This window comes from Notothenia rossii, assembly GCF_949606895.1.
Source record: "Notothenia rossii genome assembly, chromosome: 2".
NCBI lineage: Eukaryota > Metazoa > Chordata > Actinopteri > Perciformes > Nototheniidae > Notothenia > Notothenia rossii.
Window position 1 is genome coordinate 1,153,132 of NC_136904.1, and position 13,952 is coordinate 1,167,083.

Below are 13,952 nucleotides of genomic sequence, written 5' to 3' on the forward strand. Positions count from 1 at the left end.
ATTCTTGATAGGCCTACTCTGGATCTTGAGCCATGAAAAGTAGATTTGCTATTTCTGTTTCCAATATTTAAGACACTGTCCACTAGTGCTGCGTACCGGTACGCCGAACCGGTACTGGACTTGTAAAAAGTTTCGGTTCAAGTCCGGTTAAAACCGGAACGTCGGGATTAGTTGATTATGAGTTTATTTTCAATTGATAATTAGCTCAAAATAAGTTCACTTTAGTTACTCACAAAACTTGACACAAGCCATGGGTTCAGGTCCGGACCTGAACCTGAACCTCTGGACTTGAATCCGGACATGAACCTGAATGTGAGTCCAGGTACGCAGCACTACTGTCCACGCCATCCTCATAAAGCGGAAGTGGCCGCCCTGATGGTTTTATCCGGGAACCAGTAAGGTCAAAATGCTACTATACTTATTTCTATTATTATCTTCATTGGTTGTCCAAACTACGACCCGGGGGCCAAATGCAGCCAGAGGGCCATTTTGAATCGGCTCTCAGCTAATTTAAAAAGTACAATGAAATATGGCCCACAAATTAAAGTTGTGCATTTCTTATATTGTACTTATTAAACATATATGTGTTAATAGGCCCACATCTTCTAGCAAATCTAAGTTGATAAGAAAGAAGCTCAATAAGTTATTTACATAACGTACAGTGTAATTCCCTCGAAGAACAGGCAGACACAAGTGGCTTTCTCATAACGGGTTTATTCCTCTTCGAATCTACCGTCAAAACTACACAAACAAACAGTATAAATGACAAACACAGTTTTGGGTTAGACACACAATAACATGCACAGCATGTGAGATGACTAGCAAGGTATTCAACATAAAGGTAATACAACACAACACCATACCTGGTTGGGCTGCATGCTGTGTAAACAGAGGGAAGTATTCTTCAGTTCTGTTCACAACTTATATAAGAATACAAAACTAACGGAGCTGTAAGTATCCGTGCATCTTACTCTGAGGGTGTTTCTCATGTTCTCGCTCTCTAACTCACGCGTGAACAGCATAACGAGACGTGAGCTTGGACTTCAACATAAAAGACTAAATATTGCACGCATGAAATATTACAACAAAAACAATCATTACACTTAGAAAACACAGTTAAATGATGAACATGTAAAGGCTGCACTTACATACAGGGGTAGACATTAAAGGTGGGGTAGGTAAGTTTGAGAAACCGGCTCGAGATACACTTTTTGTTATATTCTATGGAATGCGCTTAACATCCCGATAGCAATGAATATCTGAAGTGCTTTGACAAAAAAAAGGTAATCTGTGGAAGCCGTGGCGCTGTAAAAAGCTCGACCAATCATCTGAGCCGGCTAAAGTAACTGGATGGCCTACCTGCCTGTCAGCCTTCCATCTGGGCACAAACTGATCTCGTGCCCTCATTGGTCATGTGCACGTTCGTGTGTGTTGGAGGAGGGGCTCTGTGAGGAAGACTTTTTCCGGCTGTGTATTTTCAAATTCTAGCGCACCCGAGCTGGTTTCTCCAAAATTACCTACCCCACCTTTACGGGTAAGATTCCACTGGCTCTTTTATAACCACTGGCCCCACCATTGTAACCTCTGGCAGAGAGCATTCGTCCAAAAGATTGAATAATATCCAGGGCTGCACATAAAGAGCACCGGGTCATTTGAAAAAAGGCGCATTTGCGTACCAACATTGAGAGAGGGGGAGAGAGAGAGAGAAAGAGATAGAGATATTTGCGAGTTGCATATGAACTCAGGGCCGGTCCGTAGCACTGGCGTTGATGTTCGTCTAGGGCGCCAGATCTGGGGAGACGCTGCGCTGGTAGCTCTGGGAGGGAAAATAACACTTTTGACCGTTGGTGCTCATCCTAATTTTCAGCCTTGATGTAACAACATTCATATTTAAGTAAATGTAACACCCTTTTCACCCCGGTTACACGTTTCATGTGCCCTGTACCATGGGCGCTGTAAGTGATGCAAATGGGGGATGTTGGCTTATCTGGCGCCCGCAGCTCACAGCCAAAATGCGAGTGAGCGTGGGAGAGAGCGAGAGAGAGAGGGAGGGTGCACCGGTACTGGCGCTGTTGTTATTAGAATCTGGTGCTAGCTGCTCTAACGGCTATTAGAAGAAGATGTTTCTACAATGATGTGGAGGGAGAGTCCTCTCCAGTCAGACTGAGAGGCTGATAACTGCAGCTCAGTGAGGTAAAGGACTCTGAGTGTTTAGATAGTTCACTTTAATCTAAGTTCAAACGGTTTGGTCACAATTGATGTAAACACATATTTAAACAGGTTTGAAATCATTCCAATGTACACTAGAGGACAGTAACCAAAGATATCCTTTAAAACTGGAGATACAAAAAAATGCATAAATAAAATAAATGTTAAGGTGAAATAAGATATGAATGAACAACACAAATAAAATAAGTTACATTCATTTGTTATTGGCTATGGTAGGTTATTGGTTATGTTCACATACTTATTTGATTACATCCACTTGTCTAAGATGACAACAGAGACTTTAGACCCAAAACCAGCTGTCAGGAGAACAGTGAGGAGAACAGTCAGGAGAACAGTGAGGAGAACAGTCAGGAGAACAGTGAGGAGAACAGTCAGGAGAACAGTGAGGAGAACAGTCAGGAGAACAGTGAGGAGAACAGTGAGGAGAACAGAGAGGAGAACAGTCAGGAGAACAGTGAGGAGAACAGAGAGGAGAACAGAGAGGAGAACAGAGAGGAGAACAGTGAGGAGAACAGTGGGGAGAACAGAGAGGAGAACAGTGAGGAGAACAGTGAGGAGAACAGTGAGGAGAACAGTGAGGAGAACAGTCAGGAGAACAGAGAGGAGAACAGTGAGGAGAACAGAGAGGAGAACAGTGAGGAGAACAGAGAGGAGAACAGAGAGGAGAACAGTGGGGAGAACAGAGAGGAGAACAGAGAGGAGAACAGTGAGGAGAACAGTCAGGAGAACAGTCAGGAGAACACTCAGGAGAACAGAGAGGAGAACAGTCAGGAGAACAGTCAGGAGAACACTCAGGAGAACACTCAGGAGAACAGAGAGGAGAACAGTCAGGAGAACAGTGAGGAGAACAGAGAGGAGAACAGTCAGGAGAACAGTCAGGAGAACAGTCAGGAGAACAGTCAGGAGAACAGAGGAGAACAGTCAGGAGAACAGTGAGGAGAACAGTCAGGAGAACAGTCAGGAGAACAGTCAGGAGAACAGTCAGGAGAACAGAGAGGAGAACAGAGAGGAGAACACTCAAGAGAACAGTGAGGAGAACAGTGAGGAGAACAGTGAGGAGAACAGTCAGGAGAACACTCAGGAGAACACTCAGGAGAACAGTCAGGAGAACAGAGAGGAGAACAGTCAGGAGAACAGTCAGGAGAACACTCAGGAGAACACTCAGGAGAACAGAGAGGAGAACAGTCAGGAGAACAGTCAGGAGAACAGTCAGGAGAACAGTGAGGAGAACAGTGAGGAGAACAGTGAGGAAAACAGTGAGGAAAACAGTGAGGAGAACAGTGAGGAGAACAGTGAGGAGAACAGTGAGGAGAACAGAGAGGAGAACAGTGAGGAGAACAGAGAGGAGAACAGAGAGGAGAACACTCAGGAGAACAGTGAGGAGAACAGTCAGGAGAACACTCAGGAGAACACTCAGGAGAACAGAGAGGAGAACAGTCAGGAGAACAGTCAGGAGAACAGTCAGGAGAACAGAGAGGAGAACAGTCAGGAGAACAGTCAGGAGAACAGTGAGGAGAACAGTGAGGAGAACAGTGAGGAGAACAGAGAGGAGAACAGTGAGGAGAACAGTGAGGAGAACAGAGAGGAGAACAGAGAGGAGAACACTCAGGAGAACAGTGAGGAGAACAGTCAGGAGAACACTCAGGAGAACAGTGAGGAGAACAGTCAGGAGAACAGTCAGGAGAACAGTCCGGAGAACAGTCCGGAGAACAGTCCGGAGAACAGTCAGGAGAACACTCAGGAGAACACTCAGGAGAACACTCAGGAGAACAGTGAGGAGAACAGTCAGGAGAACAGTGAGGAGAACAGTGAGGAGAACAGTCAGGAGAACACTCAGGAGAACAGTGAGGAGAACAGTGAGGAGAACAGAGAGGAGAACAGTCAGGAGAACAGTCAGGAGAACAGTGAGGAGAACAGTGAGGAGAACAGTCAGGAGAACACTCAGGAGAACAGTGAGGAGAACAGTGAGGAGAACAGAGAGGAGAACAGTCAGGAGAACAGTCAGGAGAACAGTGAGGAGAACAGTGAGGAGAACAGAGAGGAGAACAGTCAGGAGAACAGTCAGGAGAACAGTCAGGAGAACACTCAGGAGAACAGTGAGGAGAACAGTGAGGAGAACAGTGAGGAGAACAGAGAGGAGAACAGTCGGGAGAACAGTGAGGAGAACAGTCGGGAGAACAGTGAGGAGAACAGTGAGGAGAACAGTGAGGAGAACAGTCAGGAGAACAGAGAGGAGAACAGTGAGGAGAACAGTGAGGAGAACAGTGAGGAGAACAGTCAGGAGAACAGAGAGGAGAACAGTGAGGAGAACAGTCAGGAGAACAGTCAGGAGAACATAGAGGAGAACAGTCAGGAGAACAGTGAAGAGAACAGTCAGGAGAACAGTCAGGAGAACAGTGAGGAGAACAGAGAGGAGAACAGTCAGGAGAACAGTGAGGAGAACAGTCAGGAGAACAGAGAGGAGAACAGTCAGGAGAACAGTGAGGAGAACAGTCAGGAGAACAGTGAGGAGAACAGAGAGGAGAACAGTCAGGAGAACAGTCAGGAGAACAGTGAGGAGAACAGTGAGGAGAACAGTCAGGAGAACAGAGAGGAGAACAGTGAGGAGAACAGTCAGGAGAACAGTCAGGAGAACAGAGAGGAGAACAGTCAGGAGAACAGTGAGGAGAACAGTGGGGAGAACAGTGAGGAGAACAGTGAGGAGAACAGTCAGGAGAACAGAGAGGAGAACAGTGAAGAGAACAGTGAGGAGAACAGTCAGGAGAACAGAGAGGAGAACAGTCAGGAGAACAGTGAGGAGAACAGTCAGGAGAACAGTGAGGAGAACAGTCAGGAGAACAGTGAGGAGAACAGTGAGGAGAACAGTCAGGAGAACAGTCAGGAGAACAGAGAGGAGAACAGTGAGGAGAACAGAGAGGAGAACAGTGAGGAGAACAGTGAGGAGAACAGAGAGGAGAACAGAGAGGAGAACAGTGAGGAGAACAGTCAGGAGAACAGAGAGGAGAACAGTGAGGAGAACAGTGAGGAGAACAGTCAGGAGGACAGAGAGGAGAACAGTCAGGAGAACAATGAGGAGAACAGAGAGGAGAACAGTGAGGAGAACAGAGAGGACAACAGTGAGGAGAACAGTCAGGAGAACAGTCAGGAGAACAGTCAGGAGAACAGTGAGGAGAACAGTCAGGAGAACAGTCAGGAGAACAGTCAGGAGAACAGAGAGGAGAACAGAGAGGAGAACAGAGAGGAGAACAGAGAGGAGAACAGTGAGGAGAACAGTGAGGAGAACAGTCAGGAGAACAGTGAGGAGAACAGTCAGGAGAACAGTCAGGAGAACAGTGAGGAGAACAGAGAGGAGAACAGAGAGGAGAACAGAGAGGAGAACAGAGAGGAGAACAGTGAGGAGAACAGAGAGGAGAACAGTGAGGAGAACAGTGAGGAGAACAGTCAGGAGAACAGTGAGGAGAACAGTCAGGAGAACAGTCAGGAGAACAGTCAGGAGAACAGTCAGGAGAACACTCAGGAGAACAGAGAGGAGAACAGTCAGGAGAACACTCCGGAGAACAGTCAGGAGAACAGTGAGGAGAACAGTGAGGAGAACAGTGAGGAGAACAGTCAGGAGAACAGTCAGGAGAACACTCAGGAGAACACTCAGGAGAACACTCAGGAGAACACTCAGGAGAACAGAGAGGAGAACAGTGAGGAGAACAGTCAGGAGAACAGTCAGGAGAACACTCAGGAGAACACTCAGGAGAACACTCAGGAGAACAGAGAGGAGAACAGTGAGGAGAACAGTGAGGAGAACAGTCAGGAGAACACTCAGGAGAACACTCAGGAGAACACTCAGGAGAACAGAGAGGAGAACAGTCAGGAGAACAGTGAGGAGAACAGTCAGGAGAACAGTCAGGAGAACAGTCAGGAGAACAGAGAGGAGAACAGTCAGGAGAACAGTCAGGAGAACAGAGGAGAACAGTCAGGAGAACAGTGAGGAGAACAGTGAGGAGAACAGTCAGGAGAACAGTCAGGAGAACAGTCAGGAGAACAGAGAGGAGAACAGAGAGGAGAACACTCAAGAGAACAGTGAGGAGAACAGTGAGGAGAACAGAGAGGAGAACACTCAAGAGAACAGTGAGGAGAACAGTGAGGATAACAGTGAGGAGAACAGTCAGGAGAACAGTCAGGAGAACAGTCAGGAGAACAGAGAGGAGAACAGTCAGGAGAACAGTCAGGAGAACAGTCAGGAGAACAGTGAGGAGAACAGTCAGGAGAACAGAGAGGAGAACAGAGAGGAGAACAGTGAGGAGAACAGAGAGGAGAACAGTCAGGAGAACAGTGAGGAGAACAGTCAGGAGAACAGTCAGGAGAACAGTCAGGAGAACAGAGGAGAACAGTCAGGAGAACAGTGAGGAGAACAGTGAGGAGAACAGTGAGGAAAACAGTGAGGAGAACAGTGAGGAGAACAGAGAGGAGAACAGTCAGGAGAACAGTGAGGAGAACAGTGAGGAGAACAGTGAGGAGAACAGTGAGGATAACAGTGAGGAGAACAGTGAGGAGAACAGTCAGGAGAACAGTGAGGAGAACAGAGAGGAGAACAGTGAGGAGAACAGTGAGGAGAACAGAGAGGAGAACAGTGAGGAGAACAGTGAGGAGAACAGAGAGGAGAACAGAGAGGAGAACACTCAGGAGAACAGTGAGGAGAACAGTCAGGAGAACAGTCAGGAGAACAGTGAGGAGAACAGTGAGGAGAACAGTCAGGAGAACAGTCAGGAGAACAGTGAGGAGAACAGTGAGGAGAACAGTGAGGAAAACAGTGAGGATAACAGTGAGGAGAACAGTGAGGAGAACAGAGAGGAGAACAGTGAGGAGAACAGAGAGGAGAACAGTCAGGAGAACAGTGAGGAGAACAGTGAGGAGAACAGTCAGGAGAACAGTGAGGAGAACAGAGAGGAGAACAGTGAGGAGAACAGTGAGGAGAACAGAGAGGAGAACAGTGAGGAGAACAGTGAGGAGAACAGTGAGGAGAACAGTGAGGAAAACAGTGAGGATAACAGTGAGGAGAACAGTGAGGAGAACAGAGAGGAGAACAGTGAGGAGAACAGAGAGGAGAACAGTCAGGAGAACAGTGAGGAGAACAGTGAGGAGAACAGTCAGGAGAACACTCAGGAGAACAGTCAGGAGAACAGTGAGGAGAACAGTCAGGAGAACAGTCCGGAGAACAGTCCGGAGAACAGTCAGGAGAACAGTCAGGAGAACAGTGAGGAGACCAGTGAGGAGAACAGTCAGGAGAACACTCAGGAGAACAGTGAGGAGAACAGTGAGGAGAACAGTGAGGAGAACAGAGAGGAGAACAGTCAGGAGAACAGAGAGGAGAACAGTCAGGAGAACAGTGAGGAGAACAGAGAGGAGAACAGTCGGGAGAACAGTGAGGAGAACAGTCGGGAGAACAGTGAGGAGAACAGTCGGGAGAACAGTGAGGAGAACAGTGAGGAGAACAGTGAGGAGAACAGTCGGGAGAACAGTGAGGAGAACAGTCGGGAGAACAGTGAGGAGAACAGTCAGGAGAACAGTGAGGAGAACAGTGAGGAGAACAGTCAGGAGAACAGTGAGGAGAACAGTGAAGAGAACAGTGAGGAGAACAGAGAGGAGAACAGAGAGGAGAACAGTGAGGAGAACAGTGAGGAGAACAGAGAGGAGAACAGAGAGGAGAACAGAGAGGAGAACAGTCAGGAGAACAGAGAGGAGAACAGTGAGGAGAACAGTGAGGAGAACAGAGAGGAGAACAGTGAGGAGAACAGAGAAGAGAACAGTGAGGAGAACAGTGAGGAGAACAGTGAGGAGAACAGTGAGGAGAACAGAGAAGAGAACAGTGAGGAGAACAGTGAGGAGAACAGTGAGGAGAACAGAGAAGAGAACAGTGAGGAGAACAGTGAGGAGAACAGTGAGGAGAACAGTGAGGAGAACAGAGAGGAGAACAGTCAGGAGAACAGTGAGGAGAACAGTGAGGAGAACAGTCAGGAGAACAGTGAGGAGAACAGTCAGGAGAACAGTGAGGAGAACAGAGAGGAGAACAGTGAGGAGAACAGTGAGGAGAACAGTCAGGAGAACAGTCAGGAGAACAGTGAGGAGAACAGAGAGGAGAACAGTGAGGAGAACAGAGAAGAGAACAGTGAGGAGAACAGAGAAGAGAACAGAGAAGAGAACAGAGAGGAGAACAGAGAAGAGAACAGTGAGGAGAACAGTGAGGAGAACAGAGAAGAGAACAGTGAGGAGAACAGTGAGGAGAACAGTGAGGAGAACAGTGAGGAGGACAGTGAGGAGAACAGAGAAGAGAACAGTGAGGAGAACAGTGAGGAGAACAGAGAAGAGAACAGTGAGGAGGACAGTGAGGAGAACAGAGAAGAGAACAGTGAGGAGAACAGTGAGGAGAACAGAGAAGAGAACAGTGAGGAGAACAGAGAAGAGAACAGTGAGGAGAACAGAGAGGAGAACAGTGAAGAGAACAGAGAGGAGAACAGAGAAGAGAACAGTGAGGAGAACAGAGAAGAGAACAGTGAGGAGAACAGTGAAGAGAACAGTGAGGAGAACAGTGAGGAGAACAGAGAAGAGAACAGTGAGGAGAACAGAGAAGAGAACAGTGAGGAGAACAGTGAGGAGAACAGTGAAGAGAACAGAGAGGAGAACAGAGAGGAGAACAGTGAGGAGAACAGTGAGGAGAACAGTGAGGAGAACAGTGAGGAGAACAGTCAGGAGAACAGTGAGGAGAACAGTGAAGAGAATAGAGAGGAGAACAGAGAGGAGAACAGAGAGGAGAACAGTGAGGAGAACAGTGAGGAGAACAGTGAGGAGAACAGTCAGGAGAACAGTGAGGAGAACAGTCAGGAGAACAGTCAGGAGAACAGTGAGGAGAACAGTGAAGAGAATAGAGAGGAGAACAGAGAGGAGAACAGTGAGGAGAACAGTCAGGAGAACAGTGAGGAGAACAGTCAGGAGAACAGTGAGGAGAACAGAGAGGAGAACAGTCAGGAGAACAGAGAGGAGAACAGTGAGGAGAACAGTGAGGAGAACAGTCAGGAGAACAGAGAGGAGAACAGTGAGGAGAACAGAGAGGAGAACAGTGAGGAGAACAGTGAGGAGAACAGTCAGGAGAACAGAGAGGAGAACAGTGAGGAGAACAGAGAGGAGAACAGTCAGGAGAACAGAGAGGAGAACAGAGAGGAGAACAGTGAGGAGAACAGAGAGGAGAACAGTCAGGAGAACAGAGAGGAGAACAGTCAGGAGAACAGTCAGGAGAACAGTGAGGAGAACAGTGAAGAGAATAGAGAGGAGAACAGAGAGGAGAACAGTGAGGAGAAAAGTGAGGAGAACAGTGAGGAGAACAGTGAGGAGAACAGTCAGGAGAACAGTGAGGAGAACAGTGAAGAGAATAGAGAGGAGAACAGAGAGGAGAACAGTGAGGAGAACAGTGAGGAGAACAGTGAGGAGAACAGTCAGGAGAACAGTGAGGAGAACAGTCAGGAGAACAGTGAGGAGAACAGTCAGGAGAACAGTGAGGAGAACAGTGAGGAGAACAGTGAGGAGAACAGAGAGGAGAACAGTGAGGAGAACAGTGAGGAGAACAGTGAGGAGAACAGTCAGGAGAACAGTGAGGAGAACAGTCAGGAGAACAGTGAAGAGAATAGAGAGGAGAACAGTGAGGAGAACAGTGAGGAGAACAGAGAGGAGAACAGTCAGGAGAACAGTGAGGAGAACAGAGAGGAGAACAGTCAGGAGAACAGTGAAGAGAATAGAGAGGAGAACAGAGAGGAGAACAGTGAGGAGAACAGAGAGGAGAACAGTCAGGAGAACAGTGAGGAGAACAGAGAGGAGAACAGTGAGGAGAACAGTCAGGAGAACAGAGAGGAGAACAGTGAGGAGAACAGTGAGGAGAACAGTGAGGAGAACAGTGAGGAGAACAGTGAGGAGAACAGTCAGGAGAACAGTGAGGAGAACAGTCAGGAGAACAGTGAGGAGAACAGAGAGGAGAACAGTCAGGAGAACAGAGAGGAGAACAGTGAGGAGAACAGTGAGGAGAACAGTGAGGAGAACAGTCAGGAGAACAGAGAGGAGAACAGTGAGGAGAACAGAGAGGAGAACAGTGAGGAGAACAGTGAGGAGAACAGTCAGGAGAACAGAGAGGAGAACAGAGAGGAGAACAGTCAGGAGAACAGAGAGGAGAACAGAGAGGAGAACAGTGAGGAGAACAGAGAGGAGAACAGTCAGGAGAACAGAGAGGAGAACAGTCAGGAGAACAGTCAGGAGAACAGTGAGGAGAACAGTGAAGAGAATAGAGAGGAGAACAGAGAGGAGAACAGTGAGGAGAACAGTGAGGAGAACAGTGAGGAGAACAGTCAGGAGAACAGTGAGGAGAACAGTGAAGAGAATAGAGAGGAGAACAGAGAGGAGAACAGTGAGGAGAACAGTGAGGAGAACAGTGAGGAGAACAGTCAGGAGAACAGTGAGGAGAACAGTCAGGAGAACAGTGAGGAGAACAGTCAGGAGAACAGTGAGGAGAACAGTGAGGAGAACAGTGAGGAGAACAGAGAGGAGAACAGTCAGGAGAACAGAGAGGAGAACAGTGAGGAGAACAGTGAGGAGAACAGTGAGGAGAACAGTGAGGAGAACAGTCAGGAGAACAGTGAGGAGAACAGTCAGGAGAACAGTGAAGAGAATAGAGAGGAGAACAGTGAGGAGAACAGTGAGGAGAACAGTGAGGAGAACAGTGAGGAGAACAGAGAGGAGAACAGTCAGGAGAACAGTGAGGAGAACAGAGAGGAGAACAGTCAGGAGAACAGTGAAGAGAATAGAGAGGAGAACAGAGAGGAGAACAGTGAGGAGAACAGAGAGGAGAACAGTCAGGAGAACAGTGAGGAGAACAGAGAGGAGAACAGTGAGGAGAACAGTGAAGAGAATAGAGAGGAGAACAGAGAGGAGAACAGTGAGGAGAACAGTCAGGAGAACAGTGAGGAGAACAGTGAGGAGAACAGTGAGGAGAACAGTCAGGAGAACAGAGAGGAGAACAGTCAGGAGAACAGTCAGGAGAACAGTGAGGAGAACAGTCAGGAGAACAGTGAGTACAAAGATGCCAAGTCTCACCCTTTGAGAGTGAGAGTCAAGCAATTTAACCTCTTCACACGCGTCATACAACACTTGCCATTTCACACGCTTTTTTCCCCCTCTCACTACTTTATAAATATTTCTTAATTTAATGATATGTTTCCATAACTTGTTGCTTGAGGCTTGCCGTAGTTCGAGTCAGGGACAGGGTGAGCCCGCCCTATTCTGCCCCCGATTGGCTGACAGAGATATGTGATAACCAATCAGCCCTCGAGGCTAAATCTAACCAACCCAACGAAAGGCACCACGTATACAAACCAATCAGAGGCAGCTTAGGGCGGGTCATTGCGTCTCTATCCTATGAATAACAACCTAACTCTATGAGAACAACACTTACCGCCAAAAGCAAGAGAAGAAGAAAACAACACTTATGGCGGAGAAATCGAGAAGTAAACGTGTAACGTCTGGTTCAGCTCCTCATGCAGTGACTGACATTTTCATCTGAACCGGGAGGTCAAACGGTAGGTAACCACTTCATTTTTACAAACACATTATTTTTATTTTTATGAAGTCAACGGTGGGTCTGACTACGTGAGCGTTACACAAGCTGCTGGTGAGCAGTGTGGCAGGTCGCTGCTATGGAGTCAGATTTGGGTCAATATTCTTGCGCGCAAAACAAGCTACTCACGAGTGGAAAATGTGCTTTTACACGAGCATGAAATGACCCTCGCGCACAGATTAAACCCCCGCGAGCAGAGACAGCCCTCTTGCTCGCTCGAGGAGTCTGTCTGCGCGCGCGTGAAAAGTTTCTGACACTTTGGGGCGGAACCACTGGACTTTGATTGACAGCTGCCAGGAAACCTCTGACACTCCCGGGAGCGAGCAAGAGGGCTGTCTCTGCTCGCGGGGGTTGGAAGCATTCTCTAACCCAATGACAGAGGTGTACCTGCTCTTCTATCAGTCTTCTCCACCTTCAACCTCCTCCTCCGGAGAGAGAAGTCCTCCATCTTCCTTCTACATGATGAGGTAAATTGGGAAGGTTGGGATACAGTATGCTAGTAATAATGTACTATGTTTGTTCCTTTTTTCATTAGCACTCTACTTCTAGGTTAAATGTAATTTTGAAAATCTTTTCTGAAACACAAATTTCAGAGTTTCATCCGCAAGTTGCTCTCAAAGTTTCTGAAGCCCGCAGCACTGCAGCACCAGGAATGGCATGAAATCCTCTATAAGGACCCATCAAACCAACTGCCAGGTAATCCTCCAAGTTTCACATCAGCAGATGCACATACACTATCCACTCACTGATCTCACTCACATCATACTGTTTGTGTTTGTTAGAGGGCTGCTTGTGCAGACAAGTTATGAGTTTGATAATGTCATCTCATCTCATCACACACATAGGACCACAAGGAAAACAAGTCCGCAGGACTTTTTAATGTTATCCTTTTAGCCCAAATGAGTGACTGCACCTTGTGTCACTGATGTGATGAAGATACTTAAAGGGGTGCCTTCAAGTTAGCTATTGTGGTTGTTGATGATTGCTAAAGTGACTCAACACCCGTCTTATTCCCGGTCTCATACTGACATGTTGGTGTTGGGAATGAGAACATATTGCATCAACCTTTCTCCAGAATCGCATATAGCACCTTAATGAGGTGACGTTGTTGATTTATTGTGTCTCTCGTAGGAGAAAAGCTGGTGATCGGCTTCACTACTCGAGCTACACTCAACAGGCTCCTTAATGCAGGAGACCTTACACCGCAGCAAGTGCAGAGGTTCCAGCTGGCAGCAGTGGCCTTTCTGGTGAGGGCTGTGGAGTATGCCATGAAGAAACTCCCCATGAGAGAGCCCCTGATAAAACATGCCATGTTTCTGGATGTCCAGCAGAGGGTAGAGTGTGGAGTGGAAGACGCCTTGTACTTCGTCGACAGGTTAGTTGGGGTATCAAGTCAAGTACATTTATCTATAGTGCCAAATCATAACACAAGTTATCTCAATATGCTTAATAAGTAGAGCAGGCTAAAGACTATTGGCACATTTTCTTCACATTTTCTTAATAGATTATAAAGTTTAATGACCACATCTGAAAAACAACCCGTTTCAGCTACATTACTTTACCAGATCAGTGCACATTGTGTTCTTTTTAGGTTTCCTGAACTTCTCCCATACAACGGACCTGACGAGCATGACAAACTGAGCGAGGAGTTTCTGGACTACCAGTCCATGGACATTGCCATGCCCGAAGACCCAGATACGTGGACCAGTGACCAGTATGAGCAGATTTGGGAGGCTCTCTCGTATTGCCAAGTTGGTGTTGGTACTTCCACATTCAAATGCTGATGCTGAACGAGTGTTCTCTGTGGTGGGACTGAACAAAACCAAAACCCCAAACAGTTTGGCTCTTGATGGAACTCTATCATCCATCATGACTGTGAAGATGGCAAACCTTGAGCCACAGTGTTTCAAATGGGAGCCCCCTCCCTCTTTCATCAAGGCATCAAAATCTGCCACAAACACCTACAACGAGAGACATATCATGTAAACCAAAACACACAAAGACATGCACTTTATGTTTTTATAATATATATTATATATATATATTATTCTGGTTCTAATTTTGTTACAGTTTAAAA

The 13,952-nt window shown here is 47.3% G+C and overlaps 1 protein-coding gene across 1 annotated transcript; it reads left to right on the forward strand.

Moving 5' to 3' along the window:
- Nucleotides 1-300: 300 nt before the first annotated feature.
- On the forward strand, nucleotides 301-13,829 carry LOC307027893 (uncharacterized protein; the record flags this gene model as incomplete). The annotated part of the gene is made up of 5 exons (XM_079662586.1): nucleotides 301-322; nucleotides 12,278-12,342; nucleotides 12,469-12,571; nucleotides 13,007-13,250; nucleotides 13,467-13,829. The coding sequence occupies 5 exons, from the start codon at nucleotides 301-303 to the stop codon at nucleotides 13,657-13,659; spliced, it is 627 nt and encodes a 208-aa protein (XP_079518712.1). The 3' UTR covers nucleotides 13,660-13,829.
- Between the last annotated feature and the right edge of the window lie 123 nt (nucleotides 13,830-13,952).